Here is a 14,183-nt window from a genome sequence, read left to right on the forward strand (position 1 = left end):
ACCAAATAAGCCACCCAGGCACCCCTCCACAGAAGCACTTTAATGTCTCCAAACCTCCTCTCTTCTTTCTTTCCACCCCATTCTCATAGCCAAGGCCTACTGCCTGGAAAAGCAGCAAAGTCTTAGAAATATAAGCAAGAAAGCAGAGTTAGCTGAGAAAGGAGAAAGGACGTAGGATTCACTGAAAAATGAAATCATATAATGGACTCAAGAGCTCCTGTACTCTGCTCTCTCAGCTCACTTTTCAGAACTTTCCTATCCATCACAAAGATCTGCTCCATATAAGAAGCCTTTAGGCTACAAGTAAATCTTCTAGAAGTCCTTCTTTCTCCTGTTCTCCTAAACTTAAAATTGCAACATGATCACATGAACATAAAACTTCATCCCTTTTGCTTTAATACTTCCAATATGTTTCCCCCCTTCAATTCATTGAGTTTTTCCAGCACTGACTGCTCTTGAGAAGTTTCTTCAGCCTTTTAAGTCTGTCTTCATGGATAAAACAAAAATAGCATCAGCTGGTTTTACCTGATAAAGTGTCCTAGACAGATTTGGTTTTTGCAGCCCAGCCTCTGTTCACCTGGGAGCCCTATCCAAATTTCCCTCTATGGTCGACCTTAGTCCATGACTGCAGGAACCAAGCATATGACCCAAAGCCTAAGCCATGGGCACATTTCATGCCAGGTACAATGACTGGTTCTGCAATGAGTCTGTGACCTAAGCAGAGCCCAAGAGGCAACTTACACTTTTAAGACAAGACAAAAACTCTTGCTTTTTCCCAGAAAGAACATGGCTCCAAGAGCCACTGACAGCCATCCTAAGACACTAAAGAACATGATTGAGAACAGTCTTCTCAGAGTCAGAAGATAGAGAAACCAGATCAGCTTGACATAGGCTGAGCCTCCACTTTATATTAGGTTGAGCAAAATATAAAATTTTATATTAGGTTGAGTCTTTCTTAGAAAAACAGCAATCCCATATGGTTCAACCTAATAGTTATATCTTTACAATTACGTATTGAAATAAATTTCCTTTTTTGGCTCCAGGAAGTTTAATTTAGATTTCTGTCATTTACAAATATGAATCTAGACTAACATTTAAAGTTGTAGCCACTAAGGGTGCCTGGGTGGCTCAGTTGGTTTGTGGAGCCCTGCATAGGGCTCTGTGCTGACACTAAGGAGCCTGCTTGGGATTCTCTCTCCCTCTCTCTCTGCCCTCCCCTGCTCACCTTCTCTCTCCCTCCCTCTCGCAAAAATAAACTTCAAAAAAAATGACCTAACAATTACCTTCAACTAAGAATAAATACCTATTCTGTACTATGAAATCCATAAACCTTAGTAACACGTTTCGATGGCCCAAGATTTTGAAAAATGGATCCAGAGATACGGTCTTTGAAAGGTGGGGCACTAACATGGCATAAGTTCTGAACCAAGCTGGACATGACACATGGTTGTATTAACCTATCCTCTTAGACTTGAGATTCCTCTTAGACCCGGGATATGTGACCCACCCTATATCTAAAAATGATCAATTAGGGGCGCCTGGGTGGCTCAGTCCGTTGGACATCTGACTTTGGCTCAGGTCATGACCTCATGGTTCTTGGGTTCAAGCCCCAAGTTGGGCTCTGTGCTGACAGCTCGGAGCCTGGAGCCTGGAGCCTGCTTCGGATTCTGTGTGTCTCTCTCTCTGTCCCTCCCCTGCTCACACTCTGTCTCTCCCTCTGTCTCAAAAATAAATAAATATTTAAAAAAATTAAAAATGATCAATTAGGAAGACACAAAGAGGAGAGCTGGTTCTATCCTGGGCCACAGGCCCTTAGGCTAAGGGCTTAACCCCCTCCCTTTCCCTCCTGTCCATCCCCCTTTCTTCCCTCCAGGTTTAGTTACTTATCTATAAAATAATGCAAGTAGACCAGCTGATAGCTAAGGTTTCCCCCATCTATAAAAGTCTAACTTTCTATTAGAACAGGACAGGCACAAGACTGAAGGGAGTTTGAGCAGAAGCCCTATACTATAAAAACTGGCTGGGAAGAACTTCAAGCAGAGAAAAAGAAGCCAACTGCTGTGAAATTAAAGCAGCAGCAGTATCAGAGATGTGACAGAACCAAAATATTGCCTGTTTGTTACTGGGCCCCATAATCCTTTTAAATACATAAACTTCACCTGAAAGTGTAATTGTCATAAAGCTGATACTAACTATAAAAGGCATAACCCAGCTTCTATTGAATGAAAGAATATAACTTGAAGATCAATACCACTTTCTCAAAAAAACTTTCAGTCATGTACTGGGATCTGGGAATTCCTCAAAGAAATGTTACTTGAAAATGCCTAAGGCCTCCTTATGTGCACTTGGAAATTAGAAATACGAATAGAAAACAAAAAAAGAAATGTTACTTTTAGTGTTGGTCAATATAATAATAGCTGTAGTTATTTGTCTATATGCCTTACATATTCAGCACTTTTATCTCTTTATGTTAATGAAATGTCATGGAGTAGATTCTCTTATCATTTCAATTTTGCAGATAAGCAATCTGAGCCATGGAAGTTTAGTGACTTCCCCAAAGTCACACAGCTAGAAACTGGTAAAGCCATTGCTAGAACCCAGACAGCCTGACTCCAGAGTTCAGGCTCTCCCAATATTTCTTAACAGCGTTCTACAAAATATGAAGAAAATACAAATAATTTTAGCTATAGATGTGTTATAATTTTTTTTTTAAAGACTAACCATAAAATACTCAGAGGTCTTTTCCAATTTCTAGTGATGCAAACTTTGCAGGAAGATCTTACCTAAAGTGTGTGCTCAAATAAGGATCTTTACAATGTCATACTTTACTTCACCTGATAAGTCAATAGGACAGGAATCTAGAAATCTCCTTAACCTTACAGGAAGGTTACCTAAAGGTCAGATGATAGAAACCTGAAAAGAATTTCTGAAAAAATATCCAGAGTTATGGTGCGTAAGTGGCAAAGACTTGTAAAATACCACTCAGATTCTTTAGTAACCTCATACATGGGTAGTGACTTAGGGAGCAGGACATTTTTAGTACAAAATAAAAGAGACAGGGAAATAGAGGAGAGAGCCACACACTATAGCAGTTAAATTATAGCCTCTGGACTCAGAATCTCTTGGACTGGCCTCACAGCTCTGCCATTTTCTAGCAGTATGACCTTGAGCAAGTTAACTTCATTGACCCATGCCTCCATTTCCCATCAGTAAAACAGATATAGAAAGAGTACTTACATCAAAGGGGTATTATAAAGATTAAATGTCAACATTATAGTATTTATAGTATTATAAAGATTAAATGTCAATTAGTGTAAAGCACTTAGAACAGGGTCTGCCACATGTATAAGTGTATGATATGCTATTATTACTGTACATATTATTGTATATTATCAGAGAAGATGGATGGATTTAAACCACCAAAAAGAGTAAGTACAGGGGCGCCTGGGTGGCTTGGTTAAACGTCCAACTTCGGCTCAGGTCATGATCTCATAGTTCCTGAGTTCGGCGCGTTTGGGCTCTGTGCAGGCTCTGTGCTAACAGCTCAGAGCCTGGAGCCTGCTTTGGATTCTGTGTCTCCAACTCTCTCTCTCTCTCTCTCTCTCTCTCTCTCTCTCCCCCCCCCCCTGCCCTCTTCCATTCGCTCGCTCTCTCTCTCTCTCTCTCTCAAAAATAAATATTAAAAATTAAAAAAAAAAGAGTTAAGTACACCTTATTGGTGACTAAACAATCAATCCAGGGGAGAAAACACCTGTTTGGGTTGTATGGGAACAATCCAGATGTATCCCAGATGAATCCGGACAAGATTTCCTTTTGCCAGGCACTGACAGGAACATACAGTAAATCCTATGGCTATACTTAGGACATACGATGTATATCACCCTAAGAGCTGCGGCAAACCCTCCACGATAATAATAAATCCTCTTTCTGTGTTACCAACCCTGAGAAAAAGGTGTGCAAAGCAAGAATTATTAACAGTCTCTCCCCGCCTCCCCTCCCTCTCCAAAGATTTTTACAAACCAGTGAGGTTTGTTGGCGTTTCCAAACTTCTCAGGAAGTCTGAAATGGGTACTGCTAGGAGTTGCTGTATAATTATTTAGTTGATTCCCTCTAAGGAGCTTACGCTAAGAATTGAGGAAAGAAAGCAGATTAACCATTTGAATACATGCCACGGCCCATCCACAAGCTTTTCCCTCTCTCTGCCATAAATGGGGACTTCTACAGTCCCCACCCGTCAACCCCAATATGTGATCCAGGGAAATCAATTTATTGCTTTGGCTAATCCTACAACAATAGGGGTTTCATTTTCATTGTAGGGCAATTAAGTTGTCCGACGGGAAGGAAGGAGCAGGAGGGGAGAGAAGTGGGGGGAGAACTCTCCCATCCCCACAGACAGATTAGTCCCTGTGGAGGCAGCAGCGTCCGTTCTGTCTGTCTGGTGGTCGGTCACACGCAGCTCTGGGCTGCTACCTAGCAACGCAAAGCCTGGAGAGAGCTCGCGGGTTCCCCGGCCTCCTCCTCGCCCTTCCCATTCATCCCTGGTCTCCCTCTTTCTCTCTTTCTCTTTCTCTCTCTCTTTCTCTCTCTCCCCCACCCACCCCCCACTCCGTTCGCTGCTCTGTCTTCAAAGTTTGCTCCTCTCCCTTCTCTCCCTTTTTCTCCCTACTTGTCTTCCCTGTTTTTCACCCGTACTGTTTTTATTCTCTCCACTGCTTCCTCCCTTTCTTTCTCTGCCTCTGTTTCTATAAAAACGTAAATTCTGACAACTTGAGAGAATTTTAAAGCGCTTCATACCAGAAACTTTTGCTTTCCAGCCCTCAAAACTCTGGCCGCGCAGACGGGGCCCCATTCATCAACACAAAAGCCCCCCCCCCCTCCCCGTTGAAAAGGAAAACCCTTCAAGAAAATGCTCCAGTATATCAGCCGCTCTCTCCGCCAATCCCGCCTCTTTGCCTTATCTCGGCTCGTAAATGATCTGCATCGAGATGCAGTCTCTTGAGGGTCACAGCGGGACCAAGTTTCGCCGAGGAAAAGAAGGGGGGGGGGGGTTGCTCTAGCCTTCGAAGGGATCTCCCCGGCTGCGCGCTGCAGGTGGAAAGCTGCGCACTGAGCAGCTCCGAGGACCGCTCAGCACCCCCAGGGAATAAATAAGTGGGGGGAACAGACTGCGCACAGGCTGAGAGAACCTCATTCTCCGGGTTCCAACTGCAGAGTGCTTTCCAGAGGATCGGGAGAAAGTCCCGTGGGAACAAAGACGGGGTCCCCGTGGGGTGCGCTGTCACCGAAACCGGCGGAGCCGCTTTCTCAAGTTTGTGGCTGCTCGGTTGCCGGGCGGGCGAAGGAGGGGTGCTCGCGCTCGCCCCTCGCTGAGCAACCTGAGCGCCCCGGCGGGAGCCGCTCCAACGCCGCCGCCCTGCCCTGGCCCCCTCCCGGCCGCGGTCCCCTCTGTGCGCTCACGGACTCGACCCCTGCCACTGCCGGGTAAGTCCGGAGCTCTGCGCGGAATTCCGGCCAGCGGGCGCTTACCTTGGCCACTGGCCGGCGCCAGGCAGGCGGCAAAAGCCAGCAGCAGCGTGCACGCCACCGCCGCCGCCCCGCGCTCCATCCCCGCGACCGTCCGGGGCCCCGGCCTCGCTGTTCCTTCCCCGGGAGGTGGGCGCGCGTAGCCCGCAGCACCGGCGGCACCTCTGCTCGCGAGCGCTCCTGTAGGCCTGCACCCCGGCGAGCTCCTAGTGGCAGAAAGCCGGCCCCAGCGCCCGAGGCATCCCGTTTTCTACCCGCGCAAGTCCCCACCCTCCAGACAGTGCATAAAGCCCTTGAGACCCGACCGCCCCGGAACTAGCATGCGGGAATCCAGCGGGGCAGGCCCCCTGCCGCCAGGCCCGCCCCCTGCACTTCGCAGCGTAGGGAGGAGTAGGGACTCGAACACACGTGCGCTCTCACATGCACACCCCACGCGCGCGCGCGCACACTCACACACGACTTCATAGGGTCGCGCGCACACCGTAGCCCACACTCCTCACTGTCACACAAACTGACAGTCTCACGCGCTCACTCGCGCGCCGGCACACACATTCCTAAGTCGCACACGCGTGCGGTACTCCACAGTCACACAAACACCGACACGTGCACGCACACTTCACAGGCATTCACACGTTTACTCACTCCTGGAAGTCTCACACTTGTTCGAACACCCGCCTGAGACACACACACACACACACACACACACACACACACACACACACACACGGGCACGTTCTGCCCTAGCCTCTGCGCGGGTTTGCCTGCGCAACAGAAGTCGGCTACGCAGTCCGCGGGGAAACCTACCACCGACAGTCTTAAAAAAGGAAGAAAAAGAAGAGAAGAAAACGGAAGGAATAAGCCCGCTGGGAGCGATTTGTGACCATTCTCTAGTCTGAAATCTCTAGGCTTCTCGGACACCCCGGTTTCACCCACAGAGTTGAGATGCTGAGATGGGTGCTGTTTTGGTTTTGTTTTTTTTTTTTTCCAAGAGAAAGGGGGCAGATCAATGTTGGGGGGAGAGTTGGATCCTTGTTCAGCTTTTCTTAAGCAGCACATACACAGGTGTCACCGCCAGATCGCGTTTCTTACAAATCTGTTCCATTTGAAGCAACATTGGAAAAGAATGAATGTCCTCTGGATTGACTGGTGCGCCTTTATATGAGGGAGAGACGTAAGGGGTTCAGGGAGCCCTGAAGCTCCCTCCTGCAAGGCAGCGTTAGACAGGCTGCCGGGGACTCCGGCCCCCAAGAGCCCTGCGGAGGGACCTTACAGCCATCCTCAGAGCATCTTCCTCAGGCGGTTCGTGACTCTAGAGCCGGCAGAAAAAAAGGAGGGGTGGCGCGACTTATTTCCTGGACCCGGGATCCCTGTCTTATGAGAAGGGGCCGTTCTCGGGCGGGGGGTCGCCCCAGAATCTCCTGTCCCGGGCTCTGGATTAACTCCGCAGCAGGGCCCCGGGAGCCAGGTCCCGGTCCAAGGAGTCAGGAGCCCTTTTCCCCCAGCCAGAGGGGCCAGAACAGTGGAGGCGGCATCCCTGTGCGCACTTAGTCCCGGACAGGGTCCCGCCGCCTCGCCCTTCCCAGGAGCGAGAACCTGCCAGTTATTATCACCCCTTCTCGCCGGGGCACCGACCGACCGTCTGGGGCTCTGCTGACCCCCCGACAGTCCGGACCCCTACCTTCCGTGGGCTTTGGTGATTGGTGACGCTTTGCGGGGAGGAGCAAGGGGAACTATTTTAGAAACACAAAAAGTGAGAAACAGACACAGGGAAAAACTAGACTTAAAAAAAGAGGAGGGCTGTGAGAAGGGACAGCAGTCACTTCGCGGCTTTCTTTCCGAGATTTCTAGATTTGGAAAGGCAGAGCTCTCTGCTCTGACCCAAGTCACTGGAACGTGGTTGGCCTCCCTGCACGGCACTGGCGCTGTCCGGCGGCGGCGCCGAGGAGGAGGCAGGATTGGGGACCGAAGGGGCAGAGGGGTCTGGGAAGTAAAGAGGCTGAGGCCGGTGGGAGGAGGGAAGCGGCGAGGGGGCGAGAAGCTGCACTTCAGTCTCGGCTGGTGATTTATGCCGGTTCCGGGCGGCCGAGGCGATGGTACGAGACCGCGCCGGGGTCAGGCGGCTCTGACGCCCGCCCAGGCCGCGCTGCATAGTCAATGAGCGTCCCCGCACCGCGGAGTTACAAAGAGCTGCGGCGGCCGCTGGGGAGGCGTGCGCGGGAGGGGCTGGGTGGCTCCCAGTGCGGGTGTGGGCGCGTGGGGGGTGTGGGAGGGTGAGCGCGGGCGCGAGTGTGGGGTGTGTGTGTGTGTGTGTGTGTGTGTGTGTGTGTGTGTGTGTCCTTTCACTGTAGCAGCCAGGGCTCCAAACATTCCTTTCTGCACTGAAGGGTTTTCCTCATTGTTGTTGTCTTTGTGCTCCTGTGTTGCCAACTTACTGGAATTCCTGACGTGGTTGCACAGCGGGGCTCAGGCTGACGGTACGAGCCAGCTGCGTTTGTGTACGGGGCCGACCCCGCCGTTAATCCCAGAATAACGCAGTGAAGGGGGGAGAATGGAGGGAGAGCGGGAGGGAGGGGAGCAGATAAAGGGTGGGGATGGGGAATGAGTGACCACTAACGGAGCACGGTCCATCACTCCCAACGCTGTGGGTGTAAATTCACACATCCACAGTTTTCCACTAGAAAATCTCATTTTCTCAGTGCAACCCCAAACTGGTGCCGCTTGAAAACAAGCATCTTTTTGCAGCCTGTTTATCTCCGGTATCTATACCTGAGAAAATCTAGATTTGGAGGACTAAATCTGAGGACCAGCATCCGGGAAAGCCCGAGTTAGCACAGTGGTGATTTAAGCCGACATTGTTTCTATATGATGTAAAGAGCAATTTCTTTTGTTTTCCACATTTCTCTCTCTATATATGCATGTAAGACTTTACAGTTAGCCAGAGACAGAGAGGAACAGTGCAGAAAAGTGATATTCTAGTAAATTTATGTTAATTGACTTCCTTGAAACATTTTTGACTTGTACATATTATTTTACTTATGCATCTCAATAACAAATCATTAAAACTATTTTCAGAGAATTTGTTCCTATCTTAAACTTCTGTTTCCTGCAGTGGGCATAAAGTTGTAAAATCTCCTTGAGTAAAATTCAACTTCAATTTGCTATTAATCCAACCCAGACTTGCTTCTTAAATGCTATTGAGCCAACTGCCCCACTGAACAGCTCCAGTCTAATGTCCTTGATACCTTAAACTCAACATGGTGGAGCCTGAACCGTAAACCTTCCTTGTTCCTTATCTCAGAAAGGGGCACCACCATCCAGCCCAGAGGCCAAGGCCTGAATTGTCATTCTTGACCCCTCCCTCTTCCCCACCCCTACATGCAATCAATCATGAAGTGCTGTTAACTTAAATTCTTCAATCTACTTTCTTTACTCCCAAACCCACCCACTTCTCTCAACTTCATGGCCAGTAGCCACCTAGACTCTCTCACCTGAATGATGGCAAGAGCCTTATACAAGTTCCTTGTCGTCAGTTTTGCCCCCCCCCCCATCTATCCATCTATTTTCCATTCTGCAATCAGATGATCCAAAGTGATATTTGGATTAGGCTAGTGCTTTCAAACGAAGATCATTACTAATTAGAGGGTAAGAAATCAATTCAGTAGTTCAGACAAGAATTATTTTCAAATTAAATAAAACAGAATAGAAACTAAAATAACTTTCATGTGGAAAGCATACGTATTGTTTCACAAAACTGGTTCATTCATATGTATATATAGGTATATATGGTCACCTTATTATAGATCACAGTCAAAAAAATTTGAGGTATCTCTCCACAAATTACACATAGTAGGAGAAGTGGAGAAACCTGGCAGATATCTTAGTAGGTTTTATTATTATCTAGGTATAGTATGGTCAATAGATCAGGAGATGACTGCCATTGGAAAGGTAGTGTATTATACGCGTCCAGCTGCCAAGAGAGGGAAGACGTGTCACACAACTGGGGGGCCACACAGGGAAGTACCAAAGTGAGCATTCCCAGAGGGAAAGGAGGGAAAATGTGGGCAAGCAGCTTTTCTGTGGTTTCTGAAGGAAGGAATACGCAGATAGGGTAAACACGCTCAGGGTTGGCCAGGTTGTATTTGAAAAACACTCCTTTGGGAGAACTCTCAGAGGAGGGAGGCACTGAGGGAGGCAGGAGGTCAAGGCAAGGTGACTAGGGCATACCATCAGGTTGTCCATTGCAAGGTGTGTCCAGCATATGCCTGCAGGGCAGATGTTAAAGCATCTTAAAGATTACACAAGCTAGAAACTTGGTAAATATAGCAGATGCCTCATGGTATCACTGACAAAAATGCATAATATAGCCATGAGAAAGCAGCAGACAAACCCAAACTGAGGGACATTCTATAAAATTACCAACTTGTATTCTTCAAAAATGGCAAGGTCATGAAAGACAAAGACTAAGAAACCTTTTAGAGATATGGTAATTAAATGCAACACACAGGCTTGGGTTGGACTTGGACTAGGGAAAAATATAGGAAAAACAGACATTTCAATGTCGACTATCTATTGGATAATAGCATCTTGTAATGTTGAATTGTCTGACATTGCTTAGGAAAGAGAAGGTCCTTGTTCTTAGGAAATACATCCTAGAGGATTTAGGGGTACAGAAACATGACTTTGCAACTTATTCTCCAATAATTCAGAAAGCAAAATTTGTGTGTATGCGTGTGTGTTAGGAAGAGAGAGAGAGCAAATGGGCAAAGAGTATGTGAGGGTTTCTTTGCACTATTCTTGCAACTTTTCTGTGAGTTTGAAATTATATTGAAATCAAATGATTTTTTCAAGTTTGAGAAACTTGGAAATCATAAATCCACATGAACAGTTCCCCTCCTATGTCCCAGTGTTCACTCCTATTATTGCCTGTGTCCATTCTTTCCCTCCCAACACCTTTCTTCATCTGGTTAACTCCAATTAAACTTTCCAATCTCATCTAAAATACCTCTTCTTCCAGGAATACCTCCCAAGCCCCCCATAGTGACTTAGGAGTCCCTTCTAATGTGTCCTCACAGCTCTATTTCCCTCAGTCCAGCTGTCATCACACTTGTATTCCCGTAACTTCCTCAAAGTTTCTCCCTCTGAAACCAGGATAATATTTTGCAGTCATGCAGACTACATAGATCACTTGGTTATAACACTTCGGTAGTTTTCACAGTATTCTGAAATAAAAATCAAAATTTTTAGCATAATCTACAAGTCTTTGCAGGATCTGGCCCCTGGCAATCTCTTGAATCTCATATGACAGTCTAGACACACTGGCCTCCTCTTGGTTTCTCAAATATACTATCTGCTTTCCCAGCACTGATGGTGAGATTCAGAGACATAGGGGAGAGATAGGCAGAGGTTCTTGGAGCTGCCTAAACTCCTGACTCCACTCCAGGTCTAGCTCCTAACCTACTATATCCTTAAAATAATCCTTCTTTTGCTCGAGCAACTTGAGTGGATCTCTGCCACACGCAAAACAGAGCAAGACTGAAACCATCAAAAAGTACCAAAAAGACATCTTAAGATATCTCACCTACCAGGCAGCCCCAGTATGCTTCTGATGTAATAACAACTGCAATCCAAAAAGGAAGAACACTGCATTTATGACTCTCCCACCGCCTACCTTTTTAAATAACTTGTAACCAGGTCCTGAGCCATAAGTCAGCTGCCGGTTCATGGTAGGTAGCCAGGGCCAAGAAAGCCACAGCAACACCTAAAGGGACAACCAGTGCAGCAGCCACGTTTTCCAAACCAAAAATGGAGACACCAGATATAGTATCACAGGAGAATCCTCCTGATTTGCAAATATAGTCATATGAAAAGTCTTGGCAGAATTTTAAAGAAACAACAGGGAATCTAGTAAGTCTCACGGATTGAAAAAAAAAAAGTTGAATAAAATTAGGACTCTGCTAAAAAATGTTAGGACTTAATGACCCAATCACAGGAAGCCCTGGGAGTCAGGTGAGCCTAAGGCATGCACAGATGTTCTGATCAAGCCAGAACTCACCAGAGTCAGGAAGCACCAGACCCCTCTGCCCCTCCAGTCCCCAATCCCACCTTCTCCTCCGCTTCACAGTGCAGGGAGGCCAACCACATTCCAGTGATTTGGGTCAGAGCAGAGAGCTCTGCATTTCCAAATCCAGAAATCTCAAAAAGAAAGCCACGAAATGACTGCTACCTTTTCTCACAGCCCTCCTCTTTTTTAATTCTAGGTTTATTCCTCTCTGTGTCTGTTTCTGCCTCTCTTTTTGTGTTTCTAAAATAATTCCCCCTCCCTCCTCCCCTCAGAGTGTCACCAATCACCAAAGCCCACGGAAGGTACGCAAGGTAGGAAGGTACAGTCTGGACTGTTGGGAGTCAGCAGAGTCCCAGACGGTCAGTTGGTGCTCCAGCGAGAAGGGGTGGCAATAACTGGCAGGTTCTAGCCCCTGGGAAGGGCGAGGCGGCGGGACCCTGTCCAGGACTGAGTGCGCTATATCAATGTCACTGCTGTGATATCTGGCACTTAGATCTCCCAGAACCCTCCTAAGGAGAATTTAGATCGACTCTCAGAATTATTCCCCTGGATCAACAGGAGAACTCTTTCTCTTTCAGCTCCCATCCCCTATTGGCTAAGAGTGATCATGGGGGGCATTACCTTCCCTGTCACCTGGGGTATGCATGTGTGTTCACCCTAGCCACTAGAGCCTGCAGCAATGGAGAAGCTCCTGGGCACAAAATGAAAGAAATGCCACAGACACCTGAAGCATAATGATTGCAGTCAAGGTGAGGTGAAACCCGTGTAAGGAGTCAAGTGACTAGGCAGTTGTCATACCTTAATGTTCTGTGGTACTTTTACCGTGTCCCCTGGTGAAATCATTCTGTCTAAGGATCAGGATCTCTGATCCAGCAGAACCTAAACTGCATTCTTGTCATTTAACAAATTCTTACCGTGATGGTGAGAGGCACCAGCATATACCTGCCACATGCTAGATCATAGAAGACAATATCCCAATCCCACAGCTTTGTCCTTGAGCAAATTACAAAGCTTTGTCCTTGTAATTTAAATACAAATTGAACAAGTCATTCTATTGTACTATTAGGGAAGCTCCTTCTGGGTTATGAGGTATACATACCTTCTTCAACTTACTATGGGGTTACGTCCTCCTGATAAACCTATCAGAAGTTGAAAGTATCGTAAGTCAAAAATGTATTTAATACGCCTAACCTACCGAACATCATAGCCTAGCCTAGCCTAGCCTAGCCTACCTTAAACGTGCTCAGAACACTTACATTAGCTTACAGTTGGGCAAAATCATCTAACACAAAGTCCATTTTACAATAAAGTATCAAAAAACTCCTGTAATTCATTGAGCAGAGTACTGAAAGTGAAAAACAGAATGGTTGTGTGGGTACAGAAGGGTTGTAAGTGTTATCAGTTGTGTACCCTCATCACCGCCTGGCTGAAGGGATGAAGGGAGCTGAAGCTGCCACTGCCCAGCATCACAACACAGTTCTATACCACACACTGCCACCTCAGGGGAAAAAATCAAAATGCAAAACTTGAAATACTGTTTCTGTTGGATACATATCTATTTTCTACCATTGTAAAATCAAAAAATCATAAGTCAAATCATAAATCGAGGACAAGCTGTATAATAAAACTAAAGCATTCCAAGGTCAAATACCCAGTATTAAACCTCCTTCACTTGTAAATGAGTTGCTTGTTCTGAGGCATCACTATTCAAGATCCCATGTTAGTAAATCAGGCATTTTTATGGTGCTGGCAGAGGCACTGTGAAAAGGAAAGACAAAACCACCTTCAAAGTACCAGTAGATTCTGGAAAAAATAAATCACCTCTTCCTCCATATATAAAGGGTCCAATGTAATCAATGTGCCACCAAGGGACTGATTTTTCTTTTTTCTTATGTCAATGTTGGCAATTTTGCTTTTCTAGAAATTTTTCCATTTCATTCATTTTCAAATATATTGGCATAAATTTGTTCATTATTTCCTCTTATCTTTTTGGAATCTGCGTGATTTGCAGTACTGCCCTTCTTTTCATTACTATATTGATTGATTATTTCCTCCTTTTTTTTTTCTTTTCTAGTATTACCAATTTTGTTGGTCTTTTCGAAGAACCAACTTTGGATTTGTTTTTACATCAATTACATTTTTATTTTTGTTTTGCATTTCATTAATATCTTTGCTTTTATTATTTCCATCTTTCTACTAACTTTAGGTTTTATATACTGTCAAAGTCATTTATTACATTTTTTTATTTCCATCATTATATTTTCAGTTCCAGAATTTCCATTCAAATCCTTTTTTAAAGAGCCCAGTTCTCACATGAAATTGTCCATATCATCATCTCCAACATATGAATTGTATCTTTTGAAACTGTCAATTGTTTATCTTTCTTTTTTTTTTCCATTAATTTCATTCTAGCTTCTGGTATGCTTGACAAATTTTAATTGAATACTTTAAATGAGTATAACATATTGTGTAAGCTATAGATGATGCTATCTCCTCCAAAGAGAATTTCTTTTCCTTCAAGTAGGAGTCAAAATAGGGGTAAATCTTTGATCCAACCAGAATGAAGTGTCTCAAGACTAGATTTCAGTCTTTTTTTTAA

General features: G+C 45.8%; 1 protein-coding gene and 1 long non-coding RNA gene across 3 annotated transcripts in view; one reads left to right on the forward strand and one right to left on the reverse strand.

Moving 5' to 3' along the window:
- LRP2 (LDL receptor related protein 2) overlaps window positions 1–5,852 on the reverse strand; it is a 198,633-nt gene extending 192,781 nt beyond the window's left edge. For both annotated transcript variants that reach the window (XM_045033909.1, XM_023259431.2), the window contains exon 1: window positions 5,527–5,852. In XM_045033909.1, coding sequence (XP_044889844.1) covers window positions 5,527–5,605 — 79 coding nt within the window. In that variant the 5' untranslated portion in view covers window positions 5,606–5,852. The remainder of the gene's footprint in view (window positions 1–5,526) is intronic.
- LOC109503159 overlaps window positions 4,954–14,183 on the forward strand; it is a 32,479-nt gene continuing 23,249 nt past the window's right edge. The window contains exon 1 of the long non-coding RNA XR_002162059.3: window positions 4,954–5,481. This is a non-coding gene — a long non-coding RNA (uncharacterized LOC109503159). The remainder of the gene's footprint in view (window positions 5,482–14,183) is intronic.

This window comes from Felis catus, chromosome C1, assembly GCF_018350175.1.
Source record: "Felis catus isolate Fca126 chromosome C1, F.catus_Fca126_mat1.0, whole genome shotgun sequence".
NCBI lineage: Eukaryota > Metazoa > Chordata > Mammalia > Carnivora > Felidae > Felis > Felis catus.